At 37.8% G+C, this 26,470-nt stretch overlaps 2 protein-coding genes and 1 pseudogene across 15 annotated transcripts in view; 1 reads left to right on the top strand and 2 right to left on the bottom strand.

Moving 5' to 3' along the window:
• The window catches only part of FAM13B (family with sequence similarity 13 member B), a 58,808-nt gene extending 39,647 nt beyond the window's left edge, over positions 1–19,161 (top strand). For 8 of the 14 annotated variants that reach the window (XM_036423280.2, XM_036423283.2, XM_045576702.1 and 5 more), the window contains 9 exons: positions 65–194; positions 1,191–1,272; positions 3,679–3,908; positions 6,033–6,116; positions 6,687–6,782; positions 13,107–13,190; positions 13,286–13,449; positions 14,722–14,823; positions 16,849–19,161. In XM_036423280.2, the coding sequence (XP_036279173.1) occupies positions 65–194; positions 1,191–1,272; positions 3,679–3,908; positions 6,033–6,116; positions 6,687–6,782; positions 13,107–13,190; positions 13,286–13,449; positions 14,722–14,823; positions 16,849–16,972 (1,096 nt within the window). In that variant the 3' untranslated portion in view covers positions 16,973–19,161. The remainder of the gene's footprint in view (positions 1–64; positions 195–1,190; positions 1,273–3,678; positions 3,909–6,032; positions 6,117–6,686; positions 6,783–13,106; positions 13,191–13,285; positions 13,450–14,721; positions 14,824–16,848) is intronic. The other 6 variants (XM_036423284.2, XM_036423285.2, XM_045576703.1 and 3 more) reach the window with 2 other exon arrangements.
• LOC118710694 lies at positions 13,775–14,539 on the bottom strand (annotated as a pseudogene).
• Positions 19,162–20,389: 1,228 nt separating the features above from the next.
• PKD2L2 (polycystin 2 like 2, transient receptor potential cation channel) overlaps positions 20,390–26,470 on the bottom strand; it is a 29,148-nt gene continuing 23,067 nt past the window's right edge. The window contains exons 13-14 of the mRNA XM_036424290.2: positions 21,210–21,322; positions 20,390–20,557 (exon numbers count right to left, since the gene is read on the bottom strand). Of these exons, the coding sequence (XP_036280183.1) occupies positions 20,461–20,557; positions 21,210–21,322 (210 nt within the window). The 3' untranslated portion in view covers positions 20,390–20,460. The remainder of the gene's footprint in view (positions 20,558–21,209; positions 21,323–26,470) is intronic.

Genomic DNA, 26,470 nt, shown 5'->3' on the forward strand with positions numbered 1-26,470 from the left:
AATAAGAGATTAGGTGTTAACTTAAAATTTGAACACACTGTTTTTGCCTCTTGTTTTAATTCAGGATTCGAAGATCATCCTTTAGTTCAAAAGATGAAAAAAGAGAAGACAGAACACCATATCAGTTAGTCAGGAAACTTCAGAAAAAAATCAGACAATTTGAAGAACAGTTTGAAAGGGAAAGAAATAGCAAGGTAAGTTTGTAATATTTTCTTTTTTTAAATATATTTTATTGATTTTGTACAGAGAGGAAGGGAGAGAGATAGAGAGTTAGAAACATCGACGAGAGAGAGTCATCGATCAGCTGCCTCTTGCACACCCCCCACTGGGGATATGCCCGCAATCAACATGCCCTTGACCGGAATCAAACCCGGGACCTTTCAGTCCCCAAGCCGACGCTCTATCCATTGAGCCAAACCAGTTTCGGCAGTTTGTAATATTTTCATGTGAGGTACATCTATTGGAACTGGGAGAATGTATTTGGAGAGCATTAGTTCATCTCTTCCTGGGAAAGAGAATCTGAGATGCCCAGACATCATACAGATCTGAAATTATGTAGATCCTTAGTGTCCTGGTTTTCATGCCAGATATTTCCATTGGCAAAACAGCTTATGGAGTTTTTAAAAAAATACATATTTTTATTGATTTCAGAAAAGGGACAGAGAGAGATAGAAACATCACTGGTGAGAAAGAATCATTGATCAGCTGCCTCCTGCATGTCCCACACTGGGGTTCAATCCCGCAACCCAGGCATATGCCCTGTTTGAGAATCGAACTGTGACCTCCTGGTACATAGGTCGACGTTCAACCGCTGAGCCATGCCAGCTGGGCTATAGAATTTTTAAAGTAAATACTATACATTGACAAATCACGTTAATATTATTTCTGTTCCCCCTCCAAAACCACAAGTACCAAGGGTAGGAAGTGGAGAAAGAGTTTAATAATTTTAAATATAATAAATTTAATTTAATAATCAGAATGTGAAGTGGAAAGAAGATCCATATTTAAATCTGGCTCCTGCCAGTTGCAAAATACTGTTGTGAGAGCTTTCATATCCTCTTAAAATAAGGTAAGTTGAAAAATCGAGTGAAATCTCTGCTGTGGAAACTATAAAATATTACTTTGGCATAAATTAATGTAACTATTATTTACCACAAAAGTGTCAGTGATTCTGTTTCTTAATTTTCCAGCCTTCTTACAGTGATATTGCAGCTAACCCAAAGGTATTAAAATGGATGACAGAGCTTACTAAACTGCGGAAGCAAATTAAAGGTATTAAATGTGTCACTTCTGTAATATATTTTCATTTTTAAAATATTCTTCATAATGTTTATGAGAATTATAGTTATAATTTTGATAATTTTAAATCTTGGACACTAATCACCAAAGTAAAAGTTTTCTTTTAATTATGGTCAGTTGTGGCACTATACAGTTCTTCCAAATGTCTTTCCTGTTTTAATGAGTAGTGTTCTTTGGAAAGGTGCCCTTGATTGTAAATTCATAGGTGATATTGTAAAGTTTATCTGAAGTGTATTTCAAATACTAAGCAGTTTTGGTGTCTGGTATTTCATCTTAGACTAAGAATATTTAATCATAGTAAACTGTTTTTACTATAAAAACTAAATAAGTCTTGAGTCCAAAACTAGGTGTTGTGTTACTGTTAACCCAGAACAGCAGTTGCTAAGATATAATTACTTTGTATGTTTATGAGCATGTTTAAATTTTTTTTTTTTCATTTATTGATTTTAGAGAAGGGAGAAGAACGGGACAGAGAGAGAGAGACAGAGACATTGATTTGTTGTTCCACTTGCTTATGCATTCATTGGTTGTTTCTTGTACGTGCCTGATCTGAGATCGGACACACAAACTTGACTTTAACCAATTGTTAAAGTCAGGTTTGGTCAGGGTACTTGGCATGTTTTAATACTTAAAAATTTTATCTGTACTAAGTAAAGGCTTATAACCTGGACTATCATGTTTTGGTTTATTCATTTGAATTTAACCAAATTTTTAGTATCTTTAGGTAGAAAGTACTTGTAGACATGAGGTTATAGCATTGAACAAGATAGTGTCCCTATTGTCATTGAGTTTACATTTTTGTCAGTAAGTTCTCATAGCTCTTCATTAGAATTGTTTCCTACAACTCTGTTAAGCATTTCCTTGTTTAATGCCAATTTCTAACCATATTGACTTTAAATGAGGAAAATTGGTTTCCAAGTAATTTAAAAAATATATATTTTATTCATTTTTCACAGAGAGGAAGAGAGAGGGAGAGAGAGTTAGAAACATCGATGAAAGAGAAACATCGATTAGCTGCCTCCTGCACTGGGGATGTGCCCGCAACCAAGGTACATGCCCTTGACCAGAATCGAACCCGGGACCTTTCACTCCGCAAGCCAATGCTCTATTACTGAGCCAAACCGGTTTCGGCGTTTTCCAAGTAATTTTTAAATTTTTCCCCACTCTTGTCCTATAGTCCATTCTCTTCATAGCAGCTAGAATTATCTTTTCAAAAACTGTTACTAATCTTGTTCAAAGCCCTCCATTACGCTTTCTTTCCCACTTAGATAAAGTCCAGATTTCTTGCCATGGGTTTCATAGCCTTGCATACTCTGCTCATTTTGTCACTTTCTTTTCTCATTTTCTGTTCCTTGCACATGGCACACTTTAGGGCCTATGCACTGTTGGCTATTGCCTCAATTGGGAAGGAATGTTCTCCCCTAAATCTTTTATACTAGGTTATCTTCTTTTTCCATGTTCAACGAGGATGTCACTATCTCAGAAAGGTCTTCATTGTCAATCCCATCCAATGTAGCTGTTCTTCCACAATCACAGCTCTGTTCCTTTCAGCACTGTGAAACGATCCTATCTTGTCTTTTTTCTTTCTTTTTTTTAAAATATATTTTATTGATTTTTTACAGAGAGGAAGGGAGAGATATAGAGAGCTAGAAACGTCGATGAGAGAGAAACATCGACCAGCTGCCTCTTGCACACCTCCTACTGGGAATATGCCCGCAACTCAGGTACATGCTCTTGACCGGAATCGAACCTGGGACCTTTCAGTCCGCAGACCGACGCTCTACCATTGAGCCAAACCGGTTTCGGCTTGTCTTTTTTCTTTAAAAAAAAAAAATATTCTATTGATTTTTATATAGAGAGGGATAGAGAGTTAGAAACATTGATGGGAGAGAGTCATCGATCAGTTGCCTCTTGCACACCCCCCAATGGGGATGTGCCCGCAACCGAGGTACATTCCCTTAACCAGAATCGAATCTGGGACCTTTCAGTCCGTAGGCTGATGCTCTATCCACTGAGCCAAACCGGTTTCGGCTATCTTGCCTTCTTTATAGCACTTAGCACTCTGAAATTTGGTTTATGAATTTGATTACTAAGTTTTTGTTTTTCCTTCCTGAATTATATTCTACATGAAAATAGGGACATATGTGTTTTTCTAATTCTTATCAGAGTATCTTATATTATAGTAAGAGCATCTTACAATATCTGTGAATATTGGTTGCTATATATAATTTAAATATGTCATGTAATCTTGAAATATCTGAGCCTGGGTGCTGTTAATGTATATTTTCCTCTTTTTATATCTTGTTTATTGCTTACTCTTTTGACTTAGTTGCATTTTAGTTAAAATCTCTGATCTGTCTTTTTGGTTCTGAAATGTAGATGCAAAACACAGAAGCTCTGATGGAGAATTGGTACCTCAGACACGTCCACGTAGTAATACTCTTCCAAAAAGCTTTGGCTCTTCTCTAGACCATGAGGATGAAGAGAATGAAGATGAATCCAGGGTCATTCATAAGGAGAAGAAGCCATCTAAGGAAGCAACACTGGAACTTATTATGAAAAGACTGAAGGAAAAACGTGTTGAGAGGTGTCTTCCAGAAGATATCAAAGTAATCTTGATCTATGGTGTTTGCCTAGACTAGACTTTAGAGTCTTTAAAACAAAGTAATTACCACAGTTACATAGATATATCTAGGTAGTCTGACTGGCCAGAGTCTGCTCCCCAAGTTTTCAGATATAGATATATGTTTTTATCAGCACACCAAAAGTGCCCGATCATTTAGGGATCTGTTCATTTATATTGGAGGCAGTTGGTAAGATGAGTAAAGAGCATGAAACAATCTCAGTTTGAATTTTGGCTTTGTATCTTAACACTTATATGTATTGAATTTTTATGCATGGCCCTGACTGATTATAGTATGTGTATAGGTTGTCTTAGCCCTATGACTTACTATGATGATGCCAATTAAAATACTAAGGGTTATTATAAGGATTAAATGAATGAAATTTTTTTAATGGATTTTTTTTTTTTTTTTTTTTTTTTTTTTACAGAAAGGAAGGGAGAAGTATAGAGCGTTAGAAACATCAATGAGAGAGAAACATGAATCAGCTGCCTCCTGCACACTCCCCACTGGGGATGTGCCTGCAACCAAGGTATATGCCCTTGATCGGAATCAAACCTGGGACCCTTCAATCCGCAGGCAGACGCTCTATCCACTGAGCCAAACCTGTTAGGGCTAAATGAAAGGATTTTTTGAAGCAAACCATTACTCACTGAGCTCATGCCTCAGGCTGTCCTGGTCAAACCACTTGGCAACCCAAATTATTTGCTGGGAGAGTACAGAGATAATAGATGGTCCCAAGTGAACTTTTGTCCACACTATCTTGACAAAAGAATTATTTCTCTTTCATTATATAAGTATTGGAGTTGCTTTCCTTTGAACAGAGCTGGTTTAGAATTCTAATTGCTCCTTTTCTCCAACTTTAGTTGTTTTGATCTTGTGTTAGACCAACCAACGCCCTTTAAGTTATTTTGATTGGATTAGCTTTTCACATTCAGGTTTAAAAATTAGGCTTGAGGTTGAAATTACATTGTTCATATTATTATAGAGTCTATACCCAGCTGTCCTCTACAAAAAACATATAATCTAAAGTGATAATTTGTTAGAGGAAGATATCCAGTGATTTTTTTTTTTATTTCTTCTAATTTTACTCTGGTGAGAATCAGGATAGATAGTATCAACTTTCTGGGATTAAGTAGAGAGTTTCTTTGGTGTAGTGTTAAAGAGTAGTCTGTGGAACATTAGTTTGCTGATATGTTAAAAGGTCCTATGGAACAAAGCTGGAAGGTTCTATAGGCAAATAAATTTGGGGTGTCTTGCCTACTCTAGTATATTTAGAGTACTAAAAGTTATGACAAGAGGATTATAGTGAAAAGTAAGTTCCAGATGAAGAGATACGGAGGTTGTAAAGTCTCAAGTCACAAATTGACATTGTTTTTATTCACAATCTTTCCACTGATCTGCTTCTAGATTTTTTTTTTAAGAGAAATATTAGATTATAAGGCCTATATATAGTTAAATGTCAATAAAGCTATGTAAATTTAAATAAATTAATAGGCATTTATGTGTGCTTATTGTATACCTTTACACCATACTAACTGATTAGAGCCCTATGAGACAGGTGAAGTTTCCCCTTTTATAGATTAAGATATTGAACAAAAAGAGATTAAATAAAATAAGACCACTAAGCTGGTGTTCATAACTTATTAAGATAAAATATAAATTAAACCACCAAAGAAGACTGATACCTAAATATCAGGAGACCAGATTCTGCAGGTGATTGAGAAATGTTGCTATAAATTCACAAGCAAAGATGTATTTTTTTTTAATATATATTTTATTGATTTTTTTACAGAGAGGAAGGGAGAGAGATAGAGAGCTAGAAACGTCGATGAGAGAGAAACATCGACCAGCTGCCTCTTGCACACCCCCTACCTGGGATGTGCCCGCAACCAATGTACATGCCCTTGACCGGAATCGAACCTGGGACCTTTTAGCCCGCAGACCGACGCTCTACCACCAAACCGGTTTCGTCCAAAGATGTATTATTAGCCTTGGTTAGAGAGATGATGAACTGCCCTTTCACTCGTAATTATTTACATTGGGAGTGAGGACAGTAATGATGGTACAAAAGGGAGTGTTTTGTTTTGTTTTGTTTTTGTTTTTTCCTAGAAAATGACAAAAGATCATTTGGCAGAAGAGAAAACTTCTCTCCAGAAAAGTCTTCTTTACTATGAAAGTCAACATGGAAGGCCGGTAATGCTTCTCTTGCTTAAAAAAATAAAGTTGATATCTATCTTAAAAAAGAGGATGAACCACATTTGTGGCCCACATCTTCAGAGCTATATTATAGAGCATTGTTCCCTTCACTTGGGAAATTAACTACTTACCGTATTTTTCGGACCATAAGACGTACCAGTTTTTAGAGAAGGGAAATGAAGAAAAAAAGATTCTGAAACAAATAGTGTCCTAAAATATTTTATGTGCATTAAAACCCAACATCACAGTCATAACACATGTAATCAACCCTGTAAAGTAAACAGCAGCATTTAGAACCATTTTAGAGCCGGGCAAGCACACAGAGACCACACAGAGCCGGGCAAGTAAAAAAACTTTTTTTTTAAAGTATATGTGTAGGCTATATTTGGACCATAAGACGCAGGGACTTTTCCCCCCCACTTCTGGGGGGGAAAAAGTGCATCTTATGGTCCGAAAAATACGGTATTTAAAATAACTTTTAAAAATTAGGGGGAAAGACAGTATGCTTAATATTTTGGACATTTTAGATTTCTTATGACCAGATAATTTCCATTGTTTTTGCTTCAGGTGACCAGGGAAGAAAGGCACATTGTTAAACCTCTCTATGATAGATACAGACTTGTAAAACAGATGTTGACAAGAGCTAGCATTACTCCTATCCTTGTAAGTAAAATATGCAAAAATTTATCTAGTTAATTTTGCCAAGACCTACTCTTAAAAAGTTAAAGTTTTGGTAATATGTGGGAGAAAGACACAGGCTTGGTAGCATGAATTATATATTGTAAGGTGGTTACTGCTTTAAAAAAATTAGGAAATTAATAAGAAGTACTTACTATTATCTCCTACTACTAGTCATTTTTGTAAAGCATTTTTATGCATGATTATATCATTACATCCCGAGAAATTTCAACAGGTAACAGAAGATAGCCTTATATCCTCATTTCACAGATGATGAAACTGAGGCTCAGGAGCGATATGCCCAGGGTCACCTACTTTGTGAAATCTATATTTCAAACTCTTACCTAGTTTTTTTTCCCCATTTAATTTTTTTTATATCAATCTTTATTGTTCATATTATTACAAAGGTTCCTCATTTCTTCCCCTTTCCACCAGGTTCCCACCCCACCTTCCACCCCCTCCCCACCTCCCATTGTCCTCATCCATAGGTGCACAGTTTATGTTCAGTCTCTTCCTCCCTCCCTTTCCCCCAATCCCCATTTAATTTAATGTCTTTGAAAATACATTAGTTTTGGGATGTCCATCATGATTATGTGGGGTTTTTTTGCACAATAATATCAACTGATTTTTTTAAGTTTATCTTTTTAAATGAAAAAGTTTGCTAAAATAATGCTTATTTATATTTGTGTCCAATTTTAGAGGATTGTAACTCTAATACTAATGTGTAAATTAAGTGTTATTCCCAAATTAACCATTAGATAGTATGGCTTTAGATTTCTCTCAGGCTCAAGTAAAAAACAGCACCTAGCCCATTATGTATCATCTTATAGTAATTAATTTACCAGAGCTTATGATTTGCTTAGGCTTGCAGGCCATTTTTATGGTGGTAGCCACTTTCATGGTGGTTTCCTTCAGGCTCTCACCCCCTGACTACTCATTAGAAGGTTCACATTGGTCTTCTGAGCACTTTTTATTTAGTCTTCATAGAAACTGATTCTTTTGTAATTTAATTTTTTTTTTTTTATACTTAGAGAGAGGGAAGGGAAAGAGAGACATAAACATCAATTTTTTGTTCCGTTTACTTACACATTCATTGATTACTTCTTGTTTGTGCCCTGACTAGAGATTAAACCCTTAACTTGGCATATCAGGATGACATTAACCACTGGCCAGGTGGCCCTGATTCTTTTTGAATTGGCTGTTGTTGTTTTCAAGTTGGTCATCTCAACACTTTTATATAGATACTAGAGGCCCAATGCATGAAGATTCGTGCAAGAATGGGGCCTTCTTTACCCTGGCTGCCAGCCCCTCTTCACTCCGTCCCGAAGCCACCTTTCTGCCTTCCCATGCTGCCCAGACGCCCAGGGCTCCTGGGGTGGGGCAAAATGCCTGCATCCCTCCCTGCCCCAGCAGCCCCGCCCATGTGTACGCAAATTAACCTGCAATCTTCGCTGGGTTAATTTGCACACACACTCCTGATTGGTTGGTGGGTGTTGCGAACGTATGGTCAATTTGTATCTCTTTTATCAGTAGTCAGCTTTCTTTGAACAGGAGAAAAAACTTATACAGTTTATATACTTTGTATATAAAAGTTAATTTAATTATTACTGATTTTTTTTAAAAGAGAAAGAGATTAAGAAACATTGATAGGTTGCCTCTTATACGAGCCCCAACTGAGGACTGAACCTGAAACCTGGGTATGTACCTTCACTGAGAACCGAACTTGCCACCTTTTGTCTATGGGATGATATTCCAACCAACTGAGCCACGTCAACTAGGGCCATATAAGTATATTTAATACAACTCAAATTGTCCAGTGACTGATGAATAAACAGAAGTATTGTATCGCCCTGACTGATTTCTTAGTTGGCTGGAGTATAGTCCTGTGACATCAAAAGGTTGCCAGTTTGATTTTCGGTCATGGGACATACCTAAATTGTGTGTTCTATCCCTAGTTGGAGTGTGGATGGGAGGCAACCAATTGAGTTTCTCTGTCTGTTTCTCTCTTCCCCTTCGTCTCTAAAGTCAATAACCTATCCTTTGGGTGAGGATTTTAAAAATAAGTGTATCCAGTTAATGGAATATTACTTAGCCATTAAAAGGAATGGAGTACTTGTACATAAAACAACATGGATGAACCTTGAAAATATTTATGCAAAATAAAAGAAGCCAAATGCAAAAGGCCACAAATTGTATGATTCCATTTATATGAAATATCTAGAATAGGCCAGCTCATAGGTACAGAATATAGATTAGTGTTTGCCAAGGGTAGAGGGCATCTTCGGGTAACAGCTGATGAAGCATACGATTTTGGGGGTTGAGGGTAGTGATGAAATGTTTTAGTGGTGATGATTGTACAACTTGTTAATTCAGTATACTAAAACTCACTTAAAAAAGGGTGAATTTTATGGTATGTGACATAATGAAGCTGTTACTTTTATATATATATATATATTTTTTTTTAAATAAATCTTTATTGTTCAGATTATTATAGATGTTCCTCTTCTTTCACCCCCATAGCTCCCTTCTACCCGGTTTCCCCCTCCACCCCCGTGCCTTTACCCCTGTCACTGTCCTCATCCATAGGAGTAAGATTTTTGTCCAATCTCTTCCTGTATCCCTCACTCCCCCTTCCCCTTGAGAATTGTCAGTCCACTCCCTTTCTATGTTCCTGATTCTAGTATATTCACCAGTTTATTCTGTTCATCAGATTTTTTTATTCACTTGATTTTTGGATTCACTTGTTGATATATCTGTATTTGTTGTCACTTCATTATTCATAATTTTTATCTTTACCTTTTTCTTCTTCTACTTCTTAAAGAATACCCTTCAGCATTTCATATAATTGAGGTTTGGTGGTGCTGAACTCCTTTAGCTTTTTCTTATCTGTGAAGCTCTTTATCTGATCTTCAATTCTGAATGATGGCTTTGCTGGGTCGAGTAATCTTGGTTGTAGGTTTTTGCTATTCATCACTTTGAATATTTCTTGTCACTCCCATTTGGCCGGCATAGTTTCTGTTGAGAAATCAGCTGACAGTCATATGGGAACTCTCTTGTGTGTAACTGACTATTTTTCTCTTGGTGTTTTTATGATTCTCTCTTTGTCTTTTGCCCTTGGTATTTTCATTATATTGTGTTTTGGTGTGGTTCTTTTTGGATTCCTCTTGTTTGGGAGTCTCTGCATTTCTTGGACTTGTAAGTCTATTTTTTTCACCAGGTAGGGGAAGTTTTCTGTCATTATTTCTTCAAATAGGTTTTCAGTATCTTGCTCGCTCTCTTCTTCTGGCACTCCCATAATTCTGATGTTGGTACGCTTGAAGTTGTCCCAGAGGCTCCTTACACTATGTTCATATTTTTGGATTCTTTTTGCTTTTTGCTTTCTGGTTGGGTGTTTTTTGCTTCCTCGTATTTCAAATCTTTGACATGATTCTTGGGATTCTCTGGTCTACTGTTGAATTTCGATATATTATTCTTTATTTCAGACAGTGTATGCTTAATTTCCAATCACCTGAAGTGGACACTCTTGATACACCCCTTTGTGGGCTGGATACAGTCTTCTTGTAGTGAAACCTTGATTGCTGTTGGTACACTGGGAGGAATTGACCTGCAGGCTAATTGGCTGTGAGGACCCACTGTGTCTAAAATGGAAAACTGTTGTGCAGGAGACACCCTTATGGGGCAGGACTTGCTTCAGTGGGGCTTTGGTGCTTACTGGGTCTGCCTCTTGAGTATCTTATGGATATGAGGAGTTGCAATCTGGTATCATCTCACACTGACCACTGGTACACTGGCTCCTGGATCTCCAAGGAGTGCAAAGTCAACCACTACCTGAGGCCATCCAGCAGGAGCTACGGCAAAATCTGTAGATTTCTCCTCTTTGTTTGGGGTTTGGAATTTTTGGGGCTCTCTGACTCAGCTGCAGTTTGTTAGATTAGGCAGAGAAGGGACAGGCTATTTATATGCAAAAACTGCTGCACACAGCTTGGGTGGGGTTGAAAATTGGGTGGGGCAGGGCTTAGGGAGTCACCAGGGCAGAGCAATCAGTGGTGGCTGCCAGTCATCTGATTATAGATGTGTGTCTCAGTGTCCCCACATCTCTGTGTCATCATGTCTTGCATCCCCACACAGTAACAAATCCCTGTGAGCACCTCTGTGTGAAAGCCACCCTCACTTTCCGACCCCATGTTAGGAGTCTGGGTCCCCAGAGTCTCACCGGAAACTGGAGTTTAGAGCAGTTGGGACGTGAACTCCCTTCCAATTGAAAAAAACAGCTCACCCAGTTGCCAGCCCAGTTTGTGTGTCTCTGTACCTTTGCTTTTCCTCTGCACCTCTTAACCAGTCTCAATGCGCTTTTTTCTTGCCTTTTAGTTATAGAACTTCCCATGGTTCTGGTGATAGCGATTTTGTCTTTTAGTTGTGGTTTTGATCTGGTTGTGAGAAGCAGCACGCACAGGTGTATATCTTATGCTGCCATGCTGGTTTCTCCTCTCAAAAATATATTTTTATTGATTTGAGAGAAGTAGGGAGAAGGAGAGATTGAAACATCACCCTCTGGGGATCGAGCCTGCAACCTGGAACCATGATCTCCTAGTTTACGCTGACACTTACTTTTTAATGTTTTTATTTTTGTTAATCCTTACTTGAGAATATATTTTTTCCATTGACTTAGAGAGAGGTGGGGGGTGGGGATTGGAGATAGAGAGAAGCATCAATATAAGCGACGTACACACATTGGTTGCCTTCTTTATGCTCTGGGATTCGAGCCTGTAACCGAGGTACATGCCCTTGACCTGAATCAAACCTGAGCCCCTTCAAGCCACAGGCCGATGCTCTAGGCCCGAGGTCTGCAAACTGAAGCTCGAGTCACATATGGCTCTTTGGCCCCTTGAGTGGGGCTCTTCTACAAAATACACGGCCTGGGCAAGTCTATTTTGAAGAAATGGTGTTAGAAGTTTAAGTTTTAAAAATTTGGTTCTTGTCAAAACTGGTTTGGCTCAGTGGATAGAGTGTCGGCCTGCGGACTAAAAGGTCCCAGGTTCGATTATGGTCAAGGGCATGTACCTCAGTTGCGTGCATATCCCCAGTGGGGTGTGTGCAGGAGGCAGCTGATCGATGTTTCTCTCTCTTTGATATTTCTGACTTTCTATTTCCTCTCTTTTAAAAAAATAATAAAATATATTTTTAAAAAATTTTTTGGCTCTCAAAAGAAATTTTAATTGCTGTACTGTTGATATTTGGCTCTGTTGACTAATGAGTTTGCCGACCACTGCTCTAGGCAATGAGACATACAGACTAGGGCTAAAGCTGTTGCTTTTTAAAAGAAGTATGAAGTGTTCCTCAGACCAAAATGGTTAACAGCTATTCTTATAAAGGAACATTTTTCTAATAAATTGTCATTTCTTTTACTTAGAATTTTTAAAGTATTTACTGAATGAGCCCTTTTTAGAATTATTTATTTTGTTTGTTTTAATCTTCACCCAAGGATATTTTTTCCATTGATTTTTTACAGAGAGGAAGAGAGGGATAGAGAGTTAGAAATATCGATGAGAGAGAATCATCCATCAGCTGCCTCTTGCACACCCCCCACCAGGGATGTGCCGGCAACCAAGGTTCATGCCCTTGACCAGAATTGAACCCGGGACCTTTCAATCTGCAGGCCGACACTCTATCCACTGAGCCAAACTGGTTTCGGCCCCATCGATTTTTAGAGAGAGTGGAAGAGAGAGGGAAAAATAGAAATACCGATGTGAAAGAAATACATTGAGCGGAAACCAGTTTGGCTCAGTGGATAGAGCGTTGGCCTGTGGACTGAAGGGTCCCGGGTTTGATTCCGGTCAAGGGCATGTACCTTGATTGCGGGCACAGCCCCAGTAGGAGGTGTGCAAGAGGCAGCTGATCGATGATTCTCATCAATGATTCTCTCTCATCGATGTTTCTAACTATCTCTTTCTGTAAAAAATCAATAAAATATATTTTAAAAAAAAAGAAAAGAAAGAAATACATCGATTGGTTGCTCCCACAGACACCCTGACCAGGGCTCAAGCTGGGGAGGAAATTGCAACCCAGGTGTGTGTCCTTGACTGGAGCTGACTGGTTAAGGCTATAATTATTTGTACATAAAATATAATTTGTCACTGTTGTGTACACACAACTAGAAAATAAATATAAGCAAGAACATTTTCTTTACTAAGAAATTCCTAAATAATAGCATAAATGATTAGGATTTTGAAAATAAAGTTGACCATTATTAAGTGAAGCCTCAATGAATAAATATTTAAAATTTAATCATTTGTATGTTGATTGTTGCAGGGATCTCCATCCACCAAGCGAAGGGGTCAGATGTTACAGCCAATCATAGAAGGCGAAACTGCACATTTTTTTGAAGAAATCAAGGTAATCCTTAAAAGAAATTATTCTCCGATCTCTTTTCTAAAAGAAAAGTTGAAAGTCATGCCTGTTTGATTCCTTGTTTTTGAATATCTTTTTAGGAAGAAGAAGAAGATGGTGTTAGTCTGTCCTCTGAGTTAACTGATATATTGCAAACTGCTGTACAGGCACAGTCTTCATTAGAAAACTCAGAATCTGATGTGGAGGAAAATCAAGAAAAACTGGCTCTGGATCTCCGATTGTCAAGTACTCGAGCAGCATCTATGTATGTCAGCTAGTTTGTGATTTTAGCCTATTGGTATAATAAAAATTATATGACAAGAAATGTAATGTTAAGTAATTGAGCACTTGGCAGGAATTAATACAGTACTTAGGAGATACATCATTTTAAAAAAACGTGATGTACAAATACATGTCCAGTTCACAATTTTTAAATGAAATATTAGTGTGTTGAAAAATTTAAAAACTAAAATTCTACATTTGCTTCCTAACAAAGTGCCAGAAACAGCTGATAGTTATTTGTTAAGTTCTCTGTCAGCTTCTTACCTGATATGGTGTCTGACTTTGGTTCTTAGGGTCACCTGGGAGGATTTTTTTTTTTTTAATCTTTCAAGCTTTTATTTAAAGGGCACTGATTCAGGATGGATTTTAGATCTTGTTGAAAGCAGCATGTCCATGGACTACACATAGTCCTCAAAAGCAGTGAACTGCTCCTCCAGCATGTCTGTTCCAATTTTATCATCTCCCACTACACACTGTATTTAACTTTTTAATTCCATACCCCACTGGGACCAGTTCAGAAGAGCCCCAGACCAAGCCATCTGCTTGAATGCTCCTGACACATTCCTCTAGTTTTGCCATACTTGTCTCATCATCCCAAGGTTTCACATTTAAGAAGATGGAAGACTTGTCAACAAGTGCAGGTTTTTTGCCTGCCTTTAATACTGTGCAAGGCGTTCCCTTATCCTCTTTGCTTTCCTCCTCATCATCAGACCCAAACAGTTCAAGGTCATAGTCATTGTCTTGACTATCAGTAGCTCCACTCCTGTGGTATCTTCCACATTAGTAGGGCCATCCTTGTCCAAAGCTTTCTTCACTTCGGGCAGGCTGGCCTGCTCCTTTTTGTAACATTTGATGCGATTGTACCAACGAAGGGCACGGTACAGGTTGGCAGGTGGTGGGCTGGAGACTGCTTCAGATACAGCCACATCTGCTTGTGATGGTGCATACCCCTCGATTTAGCTCTTGTCCTCCAGGCGGTTGTTGAGCACCTGGAGGCTGGAAGGGCTTTTCAGGTCTCCAAAGCCCATGGTGTTGGCTGACCCGGGAGCTGGGCCTTGGGCTATTGCTAGCTAGTGCTAAGAGGAAAGAAAGGGCAGGAGATATATATATAATGTTTTAACTATTGCTGCAGAGCCCTACTGGCAACTATTCTGATTTAGTTGGTCTGGGATGAAGCCAGGGTTCAAATCACTGTTGAAAACATAAGAATCAACAGTGTCCTTTTAGTAATGTTTTCTTCCTATTTCAATTTTAGGCCTGAATTACTGGAACAACTTTGGAAAGCCAGAGCTGAAAAAAAGAAACTACGTAAAACATTACGAGAATTTGAAGAAGCATTTTATCAACAGAACGGAAGGTTTGTTGAACATCACAAAATTGAGCCTTTTTAAACTCGCAAGTGCTCATGTTAAATATAGAGGATCAGAAATAAATTGTGCATATAAGGATATTAGCACTGCCAATAAAAGTAAGAAACTTTTTTTTTTTAAATTGAAGCCCTGAGAACATTTTTTATACATAATGGCAAGTAAATGTCAGAGGGCTCTCGCTGGTTTGGCTCAGTGAATAGAGCGTCAGCCTGTGGGGGGGTCCTAGATTCAATTCCAGTCAAGAGCACAGGGTTGTGGGCTTGATCCCCAGTGGGGATTATGCAGGAGGCAGCCGATCAGTGATTCTCCCTCTCCCTTCCTCTCTGAAACCAGTGAAAATACATATTTAAAAAAAAAAAAAAAAAAGCTGGAATAACATCTAATGTTGTCCTAGAGAGGCTTGATTGAGTGTCATTTTTTTGTTCTTTTATACTACACTGTCACCCTTTGGAAGTATCAGTGAAACAAGATGTATTATATTAGAAAGGGTCTCAGAACATGAGTGGCATCTGCAGTTGGTTTGGCTTCTTACACTGAAACCATTGTTGCGTAGGTTGCATGTTCCTTCCAGGCTGCCCATTTCCAAGGTTGTCACAGGGTGGCAGTCATGTGGCTCCTGTATTCAGTATGACAGTTGGCTTTATTTAACTGCATAATGTGCAGTTGACTCAGTGAGACTCTTTTTCGAGTAAGAAAAATACATCCTAATTCAAATGGCACCCAGAAATGAGGGCTATCTCAAGTTTCAGAAAAGTCTTACCATGTAACGGTGGTCTTACCAGCAATGGGTATATTACAAATTATAAAATGTGTTTACTTTATAAATATATTTTATTGATTTTTTACAGAGAGGAAGGGAGAGGGATAGAGAGTTAGAAACATCAATCAGCTGCCTCCTGCACACCCCCTACTGGGGATGTTCCTGCAACCAAGGTACATGCTCTTGATCAGAATCAAACCTGGGACCCTTCATTCTGCAGGCCAGTGCTCCATCCATTGAGCAAAACTGGCTAGAGTTAAAATGTGTTTACTTTAAATAATTTGAGAGTTCTCTATACAGGTTAGCAAAAATAGTTTTAAAAAAAAATCTCAAGTACAAGAATGAATTTTCCAAGTACCCTTTCATTCATTATTGGAAGTAAATTTTGCTTATAATTATTATACCTAGTGCTTTACCTGGATTGTATTGGGTCATTAATAACTAGAGCCAGGTGCACGAATTCATGCAAGATCGAGCCAAAATCGGCTCTCTGATATCTACTAAGGGGTCCCGGATTGTGAGAGGGCGCAGGCCAGGCCGAGGGACCCCAATGGGGGCACAGTTGGAGTTGGGGAGGGACCACGGGAGGGCTCCAGGGTGTGTCCAGCCTATCTCACTTGGCCAGACCCCAGCAACAAGGTAACCTATTGATTGGAGCATCTGCTGCTTGGTGGTCAGTGCGCTTGGTGGTCAGTGCATGTCGTAGCAAGCAGTTGAGTGGCCTTAGCATATCATTAGCATATTATGCTTTGATTGGTTGAATGGATGACTAGACACTTAGCATATTGGGTTTTTATTATATAGGATATGAAGTTAGTAAATTATTTGCTACTGTAAGTAAGATGTTTTGCTTTTACATCTCAATTCACTGAAGCCAGAGTTATGTCTGAAATGACTCATTGTAGCCCTTTGGCACTTAATATGTGCACTCCAGACCTGACAGAGATTAGCAGTGTATGTCTTATTAAAATATTACCTATAAAAAAGTAAAATAAAGATTACCTCTAGTTATTTACAGTGATCATTGGTAAGTATAGTATCATTTAATCTATCAATAGAAAAATCCATAAAAAAAGAGAAGTATTTCAGGAATGTTCCTTGGGGATGGAGGAATTAATCCAATAATACATTTTCCTTACAGAGCAATTTTTTGTTTGAATTTATATTTGGTAACATTGTTTCACATTAGGATAACTCTGGAACTTTATTTCCAGATGATCTCGAATATTACATGTTCTATTATCTCCCCTAGGAATGCCCAGAAAGAGGATCGTGTTCCAGTACTTGAGGAGTACAGGGAGTACAAGAAAATTAAAGCCAAGCTTAGGCTTCTTGAAGTTCTTATCAGCAAGCAAGATTCTTCAAAATCCATATAAAAATGCTTGAGACATCATAAAATCAGTTGTATTCCCTAAAACTGTTATCATGTGTACTTGGCTGGTACTTGAGTTCTTTTTGTCAGGCACTCAGTCTCATTTTGTAATTTGGTTGTGGTGCCACTAGAGAAATGATGGGGTAGGGTAAGTAGACCCTCTCTAGAGAACACAATGTTCCATATTAACCAGACTGTCCGCGCCACCTTTACCAAACACCCGTTTCTTCATTGTTTTATACTTCAGATACATCCTATTAGTAAAAGACTGGTATTTTATCCTTTCAACCTCAAGGACTTTGGAAGTACAAGCTTTTTGTTACTACCAATTTTATTGTTTTTTTCATTACTGAAGAAAATTAAGAGGAAAATCTTCACATTGAATTATTTTGGTTGCCTTTTTCTTACAGAATGACAGAAAATTTGAAAGAAAAGCATATAACTGTGCACATATACTCTATGTTCTGTTTTCTCCGAAAACTGAAATTTCAAGTCCTTCTGTGGAACATATTTCTGTTTAATTCCCAAAGTAACACTTTTTCACAGGTAGTATGTTAACAAAATTTCAGTGGTCAACACAGCTCCTGGATCAAGATAAGAGAGGTTAGACCAAAAAGTGACTCTGCTCATTCATATAGTGAAAACACACACAACTGAATCATACCACATGCTGCCTATGGGACTTAAATTACTGTTTGTTTTCTCAGCTACTGTTCATCAACTGGTGATGATGTGATTTGTCTGGATCAGATCCTCCATTTTTTCTCCCCACCGACCTCCACATAATATGAGTAAAGAGCCATGTCAGTATGTAGGAACTCTGATGGTACTCAGATTTGTGTGTTCAATTAAATGAGCCTAAATTGGCAAAAGAATCATTATGCCTGAAGTAAATCTTTTCTTAACAAGGGCTATACCACTGCATTTTTACATGTACCTTTAGGAGGTTGCATCCTTTTTTCTCTTAATCAAAATCCATAAAGAAAACATCTTTTAAAGGGACTACTTTTTGATTAATCACATGTTGTTCAAAGCGCTGGTCACAAGATGTATAGTGGTATGCCCCAAGTCACATACTCGAAGCATATCTTGTTTTCTTTGTCTTTGCATGGCTTTTTCTTTGGGTACCCATGAGGTATCATTCTGCTAATCATTTTCACAGAATGGACTTTATTTGTGCTAATATTGTAACAGTCATTAATAGCATCTTCTGGTCAGGCTCAATCTAAGTATTCTTTTTTTTTCCTGATGCTTTTTTGGAATGATGAATATCTCACTTTGATTGTGCCCATGTTTTGCATGTAATGACTCGTGCTTGGTTTTCTTAACTAGTTAATATTAAAAATTTGTTCCATACAAAAATGGACTTTTGCAACATCCTTTAATAAGATGAGGGAAGCATGGACCTCAGTCTGCTGGCACTATTGCATAGTAAGCCCATGAAGTAGCTTGATAATAAGTAGCATTTCTAGTGTTTCATATTTCACCTGTGTGTGCAATGCCTGTTTTGCAGGGAGGGAATATTCATTGGTGGTGAACATGTAGTTAAGGAGTACACTAAGTCCTGCTCTTTGCATGTCCTTTCCTTTTGATACAGCTAGGTTATTCATTCATAATGTATACCTAGACAAGAGAAATTGAGAATGCCAAAAGATCCCTTTGATTTGAATCCATCATGCAGTGTGCATTTAGTTAATTTCTACCAGTCCCCAGATAGGAGTATATCCAAACATCTAATTTAATGTGCACTGTATATTTTATATGAACGTTTTATATACCACATGCAAAAATGTCCATATGCACTATTTAAATGTTTTAAATAATATATTCCTTCTTTGTAATGCTAAATCTATATGAGTACCATATTTTTATAAGTCAGTGGCCTGACTGGTTTCATTTAAAAATTAACAGCTGCTTCATGATATTGGTTATTCGCTGTTACTGTTTGGCTGTGAATAGAATAGATAAAAGTGGCATGGCAGCACTTATGCTGTGTGACAATATTGTGTGTCATAGTTGAGCTGTAGGTGGTAGAATAAGGCAGTTTGTGATAGTTTTACTTTGGCATAAGTTAAAACTGTATATCTATATATAAACAATATATAGATATATACATGACTACCCATATAATTGCATTGCTGTGTCTGGCACTTCATTGTATAGACTTTTGTAATAAAAGAACTTTGATGTTCTAAGTCATTGTAAATGTTGTTTGCTTCCCCCCCCCGCCCCCCTCCACCCCTACCAGATGTTGAAAAGTGAAAAAGAGAGATCTCAAGTGTTCCCTTGTCTTAATGTTCGGAGGCTTTGAATTACCCTAACCCGGGATCATATTGGGGGGGGGGGGGGGGCGCGGACAACAGGGTTAGTGAACTATCTGGTTGGCTACAGCTCTGAGAAGTGGTAAAACAGGGAAAGGCCATGTTGTTGATTCCCTTGTGGGAATGCAGGGAGAAGATGCAGAGAGAGTAGTCAGCATTTCTTGTTGCAGTGAATTATCCTATTAAGAAAACGTGGTGAGGCTGGCCCGAAGAATGTGGGTAGACTGAAAATGTCCTTTATTCAGATTTTAAAATCCAGGCACTGTCGAGTAGCAATGTGGAAGTTGAGTACTATGGTCAAAATGCTGTTGCTTGGGCTAAGAGAACAAAAGGTTTTTCTATGAGGGTTTATGTAACCTAAACAAATTAGAGGAGTTTCCTTCTAGTTTCCAAAATGTCAGCCACACATAACTTTGCAGCCATCCAAACAGGCTTTGGGAGTACCCTCATTTACACTTTTCAAACGTGACTTTATCTCCGTATACTACTACTTTGCTCTTTATTTTTTAAAGTGTATTTTGCTTTTTAAAGTAGTTGAGGAAGCACTTTTGGGAAACTAAGCTGTCGCTATAGAAATAGTTTAGATGGGTTTCTAGTTTGAAAGTATTAGTAAAATTCTATAGGTGGTTAGAAAGTTTATTCATTAACACTAGCTTTTTATAGGAGATTTCAAATTGGGACGAATGGAGATGAGAGATTATTTTACTTGAGCCATTGTGTGATAGCTTTGCAGAGTACTATGTGTTTATCATCTGGTTAGAGGAAGTTGGAACATGGTACATGATGAGAGCACCAGCAGTTCTTATAGTTGTGGAACATTGAGAAACCATCTTTACCTACTTACTGAGCTGTTAATTAGAGACCTGCACCATGAACTATAAGCAACATTATTTGTACTTCTCCTTTCACATTCATAGAATTTAATAATAATAATAATATAGAATTCTCTATGTGAACCAGTGTATATATACTTTGGAGGCATATTGAGCACTTAAGTTCCAGAAATCATTTGATGATTATCATTGACTCTGGCAATCGTTTGATGATAGGTGGTTTAGTGCTTTTAAAGTATATTGGAAAATGGGACAGTTTAGGAAATAATTCAATACAGAAATGAATCTTTGTTAGAAATGTATAATGATTGCATCACAGATTCTCACCTCCATTTGTCTCAGTAGGATAGCGCTGAAATTTTTCTCATCATTCGGTTTAGCTTTAAACTGATGTAGTGTAATTCTTTCTCCAGCTCCACAGTATATAAAAAGAGGCTACGAGATAATTTAGAAGGCAGTAGAGAATGAATCAGTAACACTTTTGTGCATAGAGCCAATTATTAGTGCCTATTGTGAAGTTCTTTGAGTGGAAAGGGATTATTTAAACTAAAACATGTTTAGTATGGTCAGTTACGCATCTAATCTAAAGCTGTGTGGAGAATGAACAGTATCTGCTACACATAAAGTATAAATGGCAGTTCCTTTTTAGAAATGCAGGGATAGCCAAAACCGGTTTGGCTCACTGGTAGAGCATCGGTCTGCGGACTGAAAGGTCCCAGGTTTGATTCCGGTGGGCACATCCCCAGTAGGGAGTATGCAAGAGGCAACTGTTCAATGTTTCTCTCTCATCGATGTTTCTAGCTCTCTATCTCTCTCCCTTCCTCTCTGTAAAAAATCAATAAAATATATTAAAAAAAGGAAAGAAAGAAAGAAATGCAAGGATAAAAGCAGTTGGTCTCACTCCTACATTTAAACAAGTGAAACCTTGTGCTTTCTGTTTAACTTTAAAATTGGGTAAAAGAAATTGGGAAAAAGTGACATCTTAGCAGAATAGGTTTTGGGTTCGGGAAAATAATGTGTGTAACTCATTTCCCCAACCCCCATGTCATGATAATCCCGTTGTACCCTGGTGGGAACAAATACTTACTCTTTAAATTCTTGTTGAGTGACAGGCTGGTAGTCATCCTGGATTTCTGCAGAATAATACTTTTTCTCAAGCCTCTCCTTCCATTTTTTCATCTGCTCTGCACTTTGAATCTCCTGTCAAGTTAGAGGAAAAGCCTAGTCTGCAATCTTAAATTTTTCTCTATTTCAAGTCTTTGTCTTACAAGCATCACAGGGTTGAGGTGTGAGCCCCACTGCCTTTTTGCCTTGGCAGTTTTAGTTCTTTGCATTAGCAGAGTACTTCAGAGGACCTAGTGTTAGAACTGTTGGTAGAGTTGGGGAATTTTTAAATTAAAATTCTCAACTTATTTCATTGCCTCTTCCGCACTGCATCTCCAACTCATTTTTTCCCCTCATGATTTTCTTCATTCTTCACTGGGCCAAAGCTGAGATATTTTTGTACCTCTGTTCTTGCAACTATACTTCAAAGTATATCTGTGTGTATTCTTTGCCTGCACAGCTGCTTCTCAGCCACATTCCTGCAGCCTTACATAACCATCCCAATCCTCTCTTCATAATTATTGCATCAATTTGTGTACTCCCGTCTGTCTACTAGTTCCTCGTACCAGCAAGTTCCTGTTGCTACATCCTCTGATTCTAAGGAGTCCCTCCTGTGCTTTGTCCTCACTACTGCCCACTTTTCTTTAGTGTGCAAATGCCTTTTCCCAAACTTTAGAAAAACTTCCTTGTACATTGTGGAAAATAAGGACAGCTCTAGAAAAAGAGGAAAATGCGTTTAGCTGTGACTCAAATACTTGTCAGTAAATGAGTATGATGTTGTCCCGCTCCTGCAGTATCAGTAAGTAGCAAAGTGGATCTCTGTTACAAGGGTTTTTGATTACCTTCCTTAGAATGATGATGCCTGTGTATGTTTATGCACTGTTCACCTAATAAATGTGTGCTGTTCTGGTTAGAGAAACTTACCAGATAGTATTTGAAGTAGGAAAGGATTGCTTTTAATATTTCTAGTTTTATTTTGGCCACATGACAGCACCCACGTTTTGACATATTTACTAAATGCTTTTGATGTGTTGTTTAAAAAGTGGTAGGTCCCATAACTATTTCTAAGTGACCAGGCCTATAATAATGTGGAAATATTAGTAATATGGGTTGAATAAACTATGCCTGATAAACTTGACTCACCTTTCAAAAAACCCATCTCAGCCATCACTTTTTCCCATGCAGACTTCCTTGTCATAGGAAAATCAAAGGCAGAGCAGCAACTCATTAGGGACATTTCCTCCAAGTTCCTAGGTTTTGGTCATCCCACCTCTTCCCTGTAAGTGGTAGCTGCCCTTTATAGTTGTTTCTGGATTAATTTGGTGTTCCACATTAATTCTTATAGTCATCCTAAAAGCTCAGAAATGAATTCTCTGTAGTAAACCTCCTTTTGAACTACCTACTGTGTTTCTATTTTTCTGATTGGATCCTTACTGATGAGTAGTTGGTGTCAGGGGAGGTCTAAAGGAACAAACTGATAAACAGCATGCTTCCATCAAGGGACACAACAATTGACGAGAATTTGAGCCTTCCACCTGGCCATTTGGAATCCTTTAGGCAAAGATTCAACTGACTTTGGTGATTGATCCTAATTATCAAGAGGAAATTTGTTGCAACTACAAAATGAGTGCAGAGAGGGCTATCCTTGGGGCTTAGGAATTCTGAGTGGACAAGTGCTTTCAATACAAACATGTCCCAAAATAAGCTTTGTAGTTTAATCATATTTTTAAGGGATTTTGATTTGAATAAAAAAGGCCTTAAACTCACTAACAGGATGGATACAATTACGTTTGGGACTTTGCTTCTCCCTTTTGGGAGTGAGGATAAATGTACCTTTATTTGTATAAAGGATAGTTTCATCTTATTAGATGGAAGCTTGAAGTATTTACTGTTGTTTTATGGAAATTCAAATGTGTGTAACTAAACAGCCTGTAGGATGAACAGTGCCAACTATTTAGCTAAAGTTGCCCAACTAAAAACTTAATCCTCATACTATTCTCTGTGATGCTTTGTCTCAAGCTTTGAAATTCATTCCCAGACTTGCTACTAGCACTTTTTGGCATACCCAGAATAAGACTCCACACTCCCTCAGAGTGGGCTGGGTGCAGTTAGAGGTCTGAGCAACACCTGTGCAGTAGGTTCTGATAACCCCACCTTTGTACCTTCACCCTGGAGTGGTAGCATCACCCTACAGATTATTTATTGCCTCATGTTTTTACCTCTTCGGTCTTCCAGTACTTCTTTAACCAAATTCCCTGTGGTAAATTTTCTGTATTTGAAATATATATTGTGATTTCCATTTTCCTTACTAGGTCCTGACTGATACATTAATAAGTATATATTTTCATTTTTTAAGTGAATTTTTGTGTCTAAGGAATGTTTAAAATTTTCCCTCATTTTGGTTTTAAACACTTTTTAGTAATTCCTTGGCATTTTCTACATTGTTGCTTTTATAAATGAAGTCTTCTATTACATTTTTTAAACAAACAATAGATATTTACATATATAACATGGTTGTATGTATGTGAACCATTTTTTCTACTACTGTATGGAATTTGTTATAAATTTTTAGTTCATTTGTATATCTAGAAAACTTAAGGGAATCACAGAGGTAATTTTTATACTTCTAATTTATTAATTGTTTTGGCTGATCCCTCCAGTACCTCTTTGTCTTGTTTCTGATAGGTCCAGTGTTTCTCCGAGTTAAGCAAAGTGCTAGATTAAGGGTGAATATGTTTTTATTATATCAAGGAAGTATCCATCGCTTCCTATTTTGCTTTATTTTCCCCCTCAAGATTGAATGTTGAAACTTATCAAATATCCCAACATCTATGGAAAATGATCATGTAATTTTCCTTTTAGAGTCTATTAATAGAATGAATTATTATCCAATTTTGAAACATCATTCCATCTTAGAATAAATTCTGTCAAAATCATCTGTATATATAAAAGCCTAGGCAACTGTTCCACTATTGGACCGATAGCTATGACATGCACTGACCACCAGGGGGCAGATGCTCAATGCACAGGCATGGAAACATGGAATAGACTGATGAATCTTAAAGGGAATGGGGGTGGGTGAGGGCAGGGAGAGATTAACCAAAGATTGTATATGCATAGTAGAGACCTTTGGGGATCGGGCTGAAACTGGCAGTCTGGCATCCCCTGATGGGTTCTGGATTGCGAGAGGGTGCAGGCCAGGCCAAGGGACCCCCAGTGGTGCACGAATGCGTGCTCTAGGCCTCTAGTGATACATAATTTTGTTCTCTTAGATTGTTTGATAATGTTTAGGTGATAAATTTATTATTTATGTGATAAGTTTTATTATTACTATTTATTTATTTTTGGTATAATCTTTGCCAGATTTTAGAATCACTATATAAACACTTTGTAAAAATAATTTGGATGTTTTTTATTTGCTCTGGAACAATTTAAATAGTTTTGAAATTAACTTGTTCTATAAAATACACCCTGGTTGGTTCAACATTATCCCATGCACCAAAAGGTTGCCAGTTCAATTCTTGGTCAGGGCACATACCCATATTTCAGGCTTGATTCTCAGTGGGGGTCAGACAGAGGCAGCCAATTGATGTTCTGCTCTTTTTAAAAATATACATTCTTATTGATTTCAGAGAGGAAAGGAGAGGGAGAGAGAACCGTCAATGATGAGAAAGAATCATCAATTAGTTGCCTATCGTACGCCTTCTACTGGGGATTGAGCCTGCAACCCAGGCATGAACCCTGACTGAGAATCCACCGGTGTCCTGGCTCATGGGTTGATGCACAATTACGGAGCCATGTTGGCTGGGCAATGATGTTCTGTTCTTACTTGGATGTTTCTCTCCCTTCTTTCCCTAAAAATCAATTTAAAAATCTGGTAAAATTCCCTTGTGAAACCCACTGGGCCTGATTTTTTTTTAAGGTAGCCCTTTGATGACTTGATTTCTTCTACAGTAGAGATTTGTTTAGGCTTTAAAAAGTCTCTTTCTGCCGAAACCGGTTTGGCTCAGTGGATAGAGCATCGGCCTGCGGACTGGAAGATCCCGGGTTCGATTCCGGTCAAGGGCACATACCTTGTTTGTGGGCACATCCCCAGTGTGGGGTGTGCAAGAGGCAGCTGGTCGATGTTTCTCTCTCATCGATGTTTCTAACTCTATCTCAGTTCCTCTCTGTGTAAAATCAATAAAATACATATTAAAAAAAGTCTCTTCTATGCTGTTTTGATCAAGTTGATATTTATAGAAAAATTCATTACATTCAGTTTTTCAAATGTTATTTGCATGAAATTTTAATAAAAATCTCTAGTGACTTGTTTCAGGTGTACAACATAATAATTTGATATATCAGGGTGAGGCAAAAATAGGTTTATAGTTGTTTGTATAAAAAAATATAGGAGTAAACTCTGTAGCCCTGGCAGGTGTGGGGTCGATTACTGGTCAGGGCATATGTAGGAAGCAACCGGTCAATGTTTCTCTGTCCCTCTTCTTTCTCTCTCAAATCAATAAAAGCATGTCCTTTGGTGAGGATTAAAAAAAAAAAAAAAAAAGTGAATAAACTGTTTTGTGCACTCACAATGGTAAACTTATTTTGTTTCACTCTTCACATATTGTGAAGTGATCACAATAAGTTTAGATAACATCCCTCAAACATGCCGTTACAGATTTTTTTTATTGTGATAAGAACTTTTAAGATCTCTTAGCAGCTTTCAAATACACAGCACAGTTATTAACTATAGCCACCCTGCTGAATATTATATCCCCATGTCTTAAAACTGGAAGTTTGTACCTTTAACCACATTTACCCATTTAGCTGACCCCCCAACCACACCCTGGCAAACACCAATCTGTTCTCTGTATCTGTGAATTTTTAAAAACATATTCCACATACAAGTGAAACCATGTAGTACTTCTCTTTGACTTATTTCACGTAACATACTATCAACGTTGTCACAAATGGCAGGATTTTGTTTTTTTTATGGATGAATAATATACCATTGTGTATAAACCACATTTCTTGACCCATTTTTCCGTTAATGTACACTTCCATGTATTGGTATTGAAAATGCTGCAATGGATTGTGGGTGCAGGTATCTTTTTGAGTTAGTGCTTTTATTTCCTTCAGATAAAATCCCAGAAGTAGAATTGCCAAATCATATGGTAGTTCTATTTTTAATTTTTGAGGAAGTTTCGTATTTTTCATGACTGAAGCAGTTTACATCGCCCCCCTTGGAGTGCACAAGGGTTC

The sequence above is a fragment of the Pipistrellus kuhlii genome, unplaced genomic scaffold (genome assembly GCF_014108245.1).
Source record: "Pipistrellus kuhlii isolate mPipKuh1 unplaced genomic scaffold, mPipKuh1.p scaffold_m20_p_8, whole genome shotgun sequence".
Taxonomy (NCBI): Eukaryota; Metazoa; Chordata; class Mammalia; order Chiroptera; family Vespertilionidae; genus Pipistrellus; species Pipistrellus kuhlii.